Source organism: Rhea pennata, chromosome 22 (genome assembly GCF_028389875.1).
Source record: "Rhea pennata isolate bPtePen1 chromosome 22, bPtePen1.pri, whole genome shotgun sequence".
NCBI lineage: Eukaryota > Metazoa > Chordata > Aves > Rheiformes > Rheidae > Rhea > Rhea pennata.
This window is the reverse complement of record NC_084684.1, coordinates 1,682,674-1,690,969: the sequence shown is the minus strand read 5'-3', so window position 1 is coordinate 1,690,969 and position 8,296 is coordinate 1,682,674. Positions and strand designations below refer to the sequence as shown.

Sequence of the window (8,296 nt, the reverse complement as noted above, 5' to 3'; positions counted from 1 at the left end):
GAATCTGGCCCCAGGCTCTCCTAAATATTCTCAAAGGGAAGGGATTGCACCTTGCAGTAAAAGCACTTCCCATCCCAATTTCTGCCGATGTCTTTTGAAGATGAAACATAAAACATCCAAGATGATGAGCTCTCCTCTTCCCTTGTACACTGAATGCCACCAGAGGCATGTCGATTTATTTATGGTGGGCTCTGTAGCCTCCACAGCCACGGGCTCCTTCTGTCTGTTCCTGGGAAGCCTCTTGCACGTGGCAATCAATACCTGTCCTTCCCAAAGCCTGTCCCAACCATGGCTCCTACAAGTTAACCCTTCCTTGCCCAGATCCCAGCAGCGCAAATCCTGTACTTTGGGTCATTATTATCCCTGACCGCCGCAGTCATGCTCACAGGGAGCAAGTCATCCACAGGCCTGCTATGGTGGGGCTGCCAGCAGGTATCCTGCAGCACGTGGCAGAGGAGAGCCATGTCTTTGGATGTGGCTCATATCTCTTCCTCGGGCAGCTCACTGCAGCACTGAAAGGTCACTGAGAGTGACAACTCAAGACACCAAAGAAGAGCCATCTCCACTAGCCCCCTCCAGCCAAGACCTGAGCACCCTCCACTTGGAGATTGTGGAAATCCTGCTCTCCATCGCAAAAGTTTCTCAAGTTTGGCCTGAGGCTGGATCCTGTCTCCTCAGCAGTGCTTCCAGTGCTGAACTCCTGCTAACCCCAGCACCATGTAACTCCCTCAGGCATCCTTTCACCACTTTTTCTGAGTTGGCAGCAAAGAGTCTGTCCCCAGATAAGTCTCTGGTACCTGCGCTGCACCCTCTGGAGTGGTGGAGCCCTTCAGATATGCTCTGAAATCAGTGAGGTAGTCACTGCTGAGATTGGGGATGTCTCAGTTGCCAGAGGCCTGGTTTTGTGTTCTGTTATGTGGTTTATGGACCTCTGTAACCAAATTGCATGCACTTAGGAAGAGAAATTCCAGCAACTGTGCCGTGAAGAGCCTTGGGTACCCCTTTGGCCAGGACTCTGTGTGTGGTCACAGGAATCCTGCCCTTCCTGTGATCAGTGCGGTTGTGGCTCCTATCCTCTGCCTCAGCAGAGGAAAACTGGGGTTATGGACCATGTCTTTCACTCACTGAGGCTGAGGATATCCTGGCCAGCGAGGACTCAAGGACACACAGATCTCTCTCACACACATGCACACACTGCATACCACATCATCCTGTCGTGCATGGGTTTTGCCTGCAGAAAGACAGGGTATGAAGGAAAAAAAATGACACGGGGTCAAGTACACTGGGAGAAAGTTTATTGACTCTTTCCGCAGCCACATCATGGCAAAGCACCTGCTGCAAGTCTGCTCCAGGCCATTTGGCTTGTGCCTGTCCCTGCTGATGCAACTCATGTGGGAGGGAAAGAGACACAGAGACACAGAGGCCCTGGCTCTTGGGCAGCAGAAAGTAATGGGTGGGGTTATCAGCGCAGAAGGCGAGTGACCTGTGTGTTATATTGCATGTGGCAGTGCCAGCAGGTGCTCAGAAGCTTGGTCTCTCTGGGCACAGATGTAGCCAAATATGCTTGTTCTCAATATTCAGCCCACTCAGTCCCCAGTCTGGGTATTGTGGCCAGCTGCTGGGGCTGACATCCTCTTTGGTTCTTCCAAACAAACTTTAGCAGACAAATTTTACAATGGTGAGGTGTTAACAAAGGTCTAACAGTGAGCATTTGCATGGCAGGGAGAAGAGCTCAGCATACTAAGGTGGGATCTGCCAGTCCTCTAGTCTGGGAAGAGCAGGAACCCTGAGAAGATGCTGTCAGAGCTGTGGATGCCCACCATGCCATTGTAATCATTCACCGTCAGCCAGACCTGGTGCCCAGCATCCAGATGGAGGAGGATCCCTCCGGAGCTGATCTGCATGTTATTGGTCTTGTGGTCACAGAAGCTGGCCGTCTTAGCTGTGTTCTTGTATAGTAAGACGCAGAGGTTGGCTGTCTGTGAAGTGTGGAAGACAAAGTAGTAGAGGCCAGGGAGCTTGCAGGTGAACTTGCCCGTGGTGGTGTTGTAGTCGTTGTTTGTATTGGTGATGACATGGTTGAACACCACAGGGACATTCTTCTGTGGGTACACGCCAGTCTGCCTTGTCACTGAAAATGCTGACTGGTGCTTTTGCTTGTAGCTGCCAGGTACACCTGGGGCTCCAATAGTGCCCATCATTCCTGGGTCTCCACGAGGACCAGGGGGACCGAAGGGGCCAGTCTTGCCGGGCCAGCCAGGACTGCCTGGTTCCCCTTTCATACCCTTGGGCCCTTGAGCAGCAGAAACGGCCGGGATGCCTGCAGGGTGGTCGGGGGTGAAGAGGAGTCAGCTAGCATGACAGGGTGTGGGGAAAGGCCCTTCCATCCCCTTCTCTGAGACAGAGAGTTCTTCTCTCCAGCCTCCTTTTCTCCTGCCCTGCCTGCAGAGGCTGGTAACCTTGAGTGGTTCCTGAGGCCCTGCATAGTCAGGCCCAGGGAAAGCATCCATGCTTTGGGACTACCAGAACAGCTTGGGGTTTCTGGCTGCCCTGTCCAAACAGCCCTGAACAAAGGCTCTCCCCAACACAGATCCAACTGCAGGGAAGCTGCTTTCCATGGCCTTTGATGGAGGTAGACAGGCCACAGCAGATGCAACAGCCCCCCACTTTAGCAGGCTCCATAGTTCCCCTCCTTGCTCACTCACCCGGTTCGCCTTTGGCTCCCTTCAGCCCATCCCGGCCATCCTTGCCCGGCATGCCCGGCATGCCCGGCAGGCCTGGAGCCCCATAGCAGTTGTGACTGTTATCTCCGGTCACTGCAGCTCCCAGAGACAGGAGTAGGAGGATGAGAGCCAGACCAAGCTGCTCCTGAAAGCTCTGCCCCATTTTGGTGCTCTGGAGGATGGAAAAGGAAAGAGAGCACCGTCATGAGGGGCCACTGCAGCGTGGCTAGGAGCCACAGGGCTAGTGAGGCACCACACTAATGAGGTGCTGCAGCATGGGACAGCCAGGGAACAAGGGTTATGAAATTAGCTCAGCTGGTTAGAGCGTGATGCTAATAATGCCAAGGTTGCAGGTTCGATCCCTGTACAGGCCACCTGCTCGAGGGTTGGACTAGATGATCTCCAGAGGTCCCTTCTTACCTTACCAATTCTATGATTCTATATTAAGGGTTAGGTTTAGCTCAGTTGGTTAGTGTGTTGCTAATGCCAAGGTTGTGGGCTCGATCCCCGTACGGGCTATGTGGAGGGTTGAACTAGATGGTCTCCAGAGGTCCCTTCCAATCTTACCAATTCTATGGTTCTTTGAAAAGGGTCACAGCACTTCGATCCTCATGGGCTCCTCATGCCCATCGCCAGGCATGGGGGAAGTGGAAATGTGGAGAAGGCCCCTGGGCTCATCATCAATCCCCTGATAGCACAGGGGTTTGGATTCTCAGTCTGGAAGAAGCTGTGGTGTCCTGTGCTACCTGTAGCCAGCTCTGACCTCCCCTAGTTCAGTGGCCGGAGCCCCCAACACTGCTGCAGAGAGTTGCACCGTGCTCAGAGGGTATTTGCTTCCAGGACCCTATTGATCTCGCCCTTCTGCCAGCAGCAGCCTGACTTTCCTGACTCTGCCCGTCATGGTCACCCTTGCAAGTCCTTCTCACTCAGAGATCTCCCAGGGCTGTGCCTGCCCCTAGGGAACAGGTCTTCCCCCAGCTCCCCACAGCATGGGCAAGTGGCACCCACCTCCCTCTGGTAAGTGTGCAGCCCGGGTGCCTGGCAGTGCCTCTGCCCCCTCCTCCTCTCACAAAGCCCAGCCCTGCACCACGCTGCTTGCCCCGCTGTCCCCACACCGCTTACCCCAGAAAGATGGACCTGGCTGCATCTCTTACCTCTGGCGGGGGACACAGGGCACAGGGTCCTGCACTGCTGAGCTCTCTGGCTGCTGTGAGCAGTGCCTCCTGGCACACCACGGTGCAGAGCTGCCTCTGCAACACCCTCCTGAAGGAAGCCTCCGAGTTAGGAAAGGGCCCTTAGGGAGCCACAACCCCCTGGCTGCCCCCCCACCCCAGTTTCACATCCTCATGTCTGACCATTTCCTCTGAGCAAGCACTTCCCTTCCTGTCCGGTAAGACCTGCACTCCTTTCCCCCATCCTTTCTTCTTTTCTGAAGGGAAGAGCAGAGAGCAGGGTGGGAACGGACCTTTGCACCAACTCCGTGAAACCAGAGCCATATGTGCAATGAAGAATGGTGCAAGGCCTGGCTGTGAACTTAGGTCAGCCTGGATGGGAGATGTTGGGATGACAGATGATGGGGGGGGGTTCTGTTGACTAAAGGATGTTTCTCCTTCAGGGTTTTTGGCCTGTGGGCTGGCTGTCCTCTTTACACTGCTGCCCTGTGCTCCACCTGCCCCTGGATGTGCCAGGACCCAAATGTCACTCGCCAGGGGATGCTGGGGACTCCAAGGAAGGTGACCTGGCCTCCTCCCCACTGCCTTGGGAATGGTGGCACCTTTGACTGAGCTGAGCAGCTTCTCTGAGCAGCAGTCCAAGTGTTTGGCACCTATGCAGTTTCCCTGATGCTGCCTGGCTACCTGCTAACTGTCTGTGGCACCCAGCCTACTATACTACCTGCTGGTCTCACTCTGGGCTGGAAGGAGACCAGCATACCCTTACAACCCACCAGTCACCCTGATCCCCTTGTTACTCGTTTCTGAAAGACTGGAGGACCACAGATGTATTTCCCCCGACTGGGATGGTCAGGGTGCCAAGAGAAGTCCATTTAGGTGAGGTTCATGCTCTGCTACCTACATTTACTCCTGCACAGGGCAGCTGGCTTGGACGCTTACTCACTGAGGAAAGGCTACATATAGGCTAGTCCCAGAGATTTCCTCTTTTCCTCCCTGTAAGTGCTGGCTCTGCTTGTATGCTTAGTTCCCTGCTGCCACTCAGCCTTTGCAATTGGGGTCTGTGCTTGGCCAAGGACAAACTGGAACTGCTTCTTTCTCTGTGCAGCTTGTGAAGGGGCCCAGGACATCAGTGGTTTGGGGAAGGTGCATGAATAGGAAAGAAAACCCAAGAGGCTGTCAGAGAAAAAGGGGGTTTATTTGTGCTGATGGGAAGGATGTGAAAGGCAATAGTGGCCTTGTGCCAGAGAGGCGTTTGCAACGGTTAGTGCAGCAAAAGCGGTGACATGTGGTGATTTCCCATTCTGGAACAAAAAGCCACAGCTGGTGAATGGCCCTGGTGACAACTGATCCCCTCTGGCGTGGGATCTCAGAACACAGGAGCAGATCAGGCTGCTGGGGCCAAGAGTCCTCTTTCTCCGGGAGAGAACAGACTTTCCTGCCCAGCTGCAACAGAAAGGCAGTCTCAGCACAGCCTGGAGGCAAAGGTCTCATCACTGCGGTGGTCACCTACAGCCTGGTCACTTTGTGACGCTGGTGGAAGCACAATCTTGGGGCACTGGCAGAGTTCATGGCTGTTTCCTGTACTAGGATAGCCCCAACAGCCATGACATAAGGCCACCCTATGCACTTGTGGGGCACAAAAACCTATGCACATGCACACTGCAATGCTCTGATACTAAGCAAGTCAGGTCTAGGCTGGCCAGCAGGAAGCCTATGGTCCATCAGCCCATTTGTGGGAACAGCATGAAGCCACTGAAGACGCTGTCTGCCTCAGAGCCACTGTAAATCATGTTTTGAAGTGAGCTGGTGATCACAGAGACCTTATCTCCTATGGCCAGACTGAGCACACAGCTGCCTGAGTTCACCTGCAGGATATTGCGAATGTTGTCTTCACAGAAGCTGACTACGCTCTCCTTGTTCTTGGTGATGCTCAGACAGAGGTCTCCACTAGAGATGACCTGGTAGGCAAAGTAGTAAATGCCAGGGATGCGGCAGGTGAATTCTCCAGTTTGGGCGCTGTAGGAGTCTTCCTGGTTGGTGATGATGTTGTCAAACACCACAGTGTTGCCCCTGTGTGGCGGGAACTGCCGTGAGGCTGAAAATGCAGGGCGCGGCTGCTCCTTGATGCTGCCAGCCTTCCCCTTGGTTCCCTTTGGCCCTGGTTGGCCTGGGAGCCCAGGGGGGCCACTTGGACCATGGTAGCCTTGATTTCCTGGATTACCAGGAGGCCCTGGCTCACCCTCGTCCCCTTTGGGTCCACGGATGCCAGTTCTTCGTGCTGGTTTCCCTGAGGAGAGGTAATGAAGAAGCTCAGTTTGTACCACGGCTGGTACATCTGGCATCTCGTAGGATCTGCTTCAGCAGCCCATGATGCTTCTCTCAGGAGGTCAACACCTCCTGCACCCAGCTCCTCCCTTACCTGGCTCTCCCGTGTCACCTTTCTGTCCTGGCCTCCCATTAAGGCCAGGGGCTCCTGGGATGCCGTTCTTGCCATCTGGTGCCCGACACACGGTCTCCTGAGGCAAGGTCGTGCCCAGGACTACCGCCAGTATGCCAGTTACCAGCCAAAACCTGAGCTGCATCCTGCCTCTCTGCAAACACAAGAGTGGGGGAATTTGGGATGGAGGCAAGCACACAACACACACACACACAAGCTTCACTCCCTGTAGGTGAGCATGTGGTCCACCTCAGTGCACACACATGTGCATGCACCCCTGCCCAAATCCTTGCATTGCAAAGACAAGAGGTGGACCTGGGGTGATATGCTCCCACACCTGCAGTAGTAGCATCGCCTGAACCTAACCACACACAGTGCGTGAGCGCAGTGCACACAGGGACGGCTGCACCATGGACACAGACATGCCAGCATAAACACGTGCTTGTCCAGACCTATGGACATGTGCGATGCATCTGTGTGCTCAGACACAAATGCATGCATAGGTTTACCATGCTGCCCACACGTGGAATGACTCACATAACAGGACAAGACTTACAATGGTGAAAACGACTTCACGAAAGGATATCTTCTCCCAGGGTTTGTTAGATATCAGTAAATAAAAGAGTAACCAAAGGCTTTGCCCTTGCCACCAACCCTGGCCATCCCCTTCTCTTTGCCAATGGTTTAAAGAGCTGGAGTGGAAATTTGCCTTCCTGGGGATGTTTCTCTTGCCCTAATCACCCAGGCAGCACCAATATTTGCTTTCAGAGAATACTCAAGCTCTGGGGAAGCAAAGAAAAGATGCAGGAACAAAGCAGACAGGACACAAGTCCCCATGACTATCCTACCACCCTAGGAGAGCTCAGCCCCTGCAGAGTCAGGACAGGGGAGAGACAGGCAGCGGGGATTCAGATCCCCACTGCATAGATCTGGGAGAGATGAGGGACCTCCTGAGCACACAGACCCACCCCAAAGCCTAGGGTGCTCAGTCCTGCAGAGCCCGGAGATGCCCACATCCATCCTATGAAGAGAAGATGGATTTGGCTTCCACATCATCTTATCTCCTTTTCCCTGTGGGAGCAGGGGAGAAAGAAGGGGCCCAGGCAGCAAGGACTGGAGGCCTGTGGCAGAGGAACATGTCCTTACCTCCTTGCCAGGCTGAAGATGGAGCAGTTTGAGCAGGCAGCTCTATTTTCTGGCAGCTCTTCCCCAGGATCAGGGAGGAAGAGAAGCAGGGTGGGGGAATGTACTTGCTTGCATGGCAGTTTGCCTGATTGGAGAAGAGAAGTGCCAAGTTTCACTTCTTTGCATAGTTCTCTTTTTGGTGCTTTACCCATGTTCAGTCCTGGCTGTGCCTGACATCAGCAGAGAATGGCTTGTTCAGCAGAAGTGCTGACCTCTTCCAGGTCCGTAGGAAAGAGGTTCCCATCCAGCCCAGCAGCATGGTATCCTGCAGGGTAGACACTAACCTACATAGGCACAGGCTCTCTGTGCAGAGGGCTGCAGGCAGGACAGACCAGCCCTTCGTGTGTGCTAGGAAAGCAATAACTGGTGCAGCAAAGGGCTAGTTCAGTGATCAGCTCTTGGGAGAGAAACCAGAGCAAATGCCAGTATTTGCTGTTCCTGGGTGCATCCCTGGACCCTGGCTTCGAGCCAGTTCAACTCCCCATTCCCACCTCACCCCAGTCTTCAGCCCTCACCCTAGTTTCTTGCCGCATCACTCTCCTTCTCACCTGCACCCCTCTCAGTTTGCCTTCTCTGGGGCCCGTTTCTTACCTCCCACCTCTGTGTCTCTGCCTCAAGCTCTCCCCTCACTCTCAGCTCAACCACTCACCTCTTTTCTGAGGCCTAGTGCATTTGGTCCGCTGTGAAGAACATATTCATCCCAGCCATGGAAAAAAAAGCAAAGCAATTTGGACCTAAGCTATCTCTTTGTGACTCTCTTCTTCCCAGCCCTGTGCACA

General features: G+C 54.1%; 2 protein-coding genes across 3 annotated transcripts; both read right to left on the bottom strand.

Moving 5' to 3' along the window:
- Positions 1-1,273: 1,273 nt before the first annotated feature.
- C1QC (complement C1q C chain) lies at positions 1,274-3,955 on the bottom strand. Its single transcript, XM_062593497.1, has 3 exons — positions 3,878-3,955; positions 2,706-2,895; positions 1,274-2,320 (listed from the first exon to the last, which is right to left on the bottom strand). The coding sequence occupies exons 2-3, from the start codon at positions 2,884-2,886 to the stop codon at positions 1,764-1,766; spliced, it is 738 nt and encodes a 245-aa protein (XP_062449481.1). The 5' UTR covers positions 2,887-2,895; positions 3,878-3,955; the 3' UTR covers positions 1,274-1,763.
- A 1,124-nt stretch (positions 3,956-5,079) lies between these two features.
- C1QA (complement C1q A chain) lies at positions 5,080-7,536 on the bottom strand. Of its 2 annotated transcripts, XM_062593495.1 has the most exons (4): positions 7,479-7,536; positions 6,315-6,486; positions 6,135-6,182; positions 5,080-5,990 (listed from the first exon to the last, which is right to left on the bottom strand). In XM_062593495.1, the coding sequence occupies exons 2-4, from the start codon at positions 6,475-6,477 to the stop codon at positions 5,617-5,619; spliced, it is 585 nt and encodes a 194-aa protein (XP_062449479.1). In that variant the 5' UTR covers positions 6,478-6,486; positions 7,479-7,536; the 3' UTR covers positions 5,080-5,616. The 2 variants fall into 2 exon arrangements, with proteins under 2 accessions (XP_062449479.1, XP_062449478.1); XM_062593494.1 differs by having other exon boundaries at positions 5,080-6,182.
- Positions 7,537-8,296: the final 760 nt, after the last annotated feature.

Bases quoted from the DNA above. Each gene is read 5' to 3' on its own strand.
- C1QC (XM_062593497.1), bottom strand. From the start codon at position 2,886: ATGGGGCAGAGCTTTCAGGAGCAGCTTGGTCTGGCTCTCATCCTCCTA. The intron at 2,321-2,705 runs GTGAGTGAGCAA...ACCACCCTGCAG, and splicing joins GGGAGCCAAAGGCGAACCGG to GCATCCCGGCCGTTTCTGCT.
- C1QA (XM_062593494.1), bottom strand. From the start codon at position 6,477: ATGCAGCTCAGGTTTTGGCTGGTAACTGGCATACTGGCGGTAGTCCTG. The intron at 6,183-6,314 runs GTAAGGGAGGAG...ACCTCTCCTCAG, and splicing joins AGGTGACACGGGAGAGCCAG to GGAAACCAGCACGAAGAACT.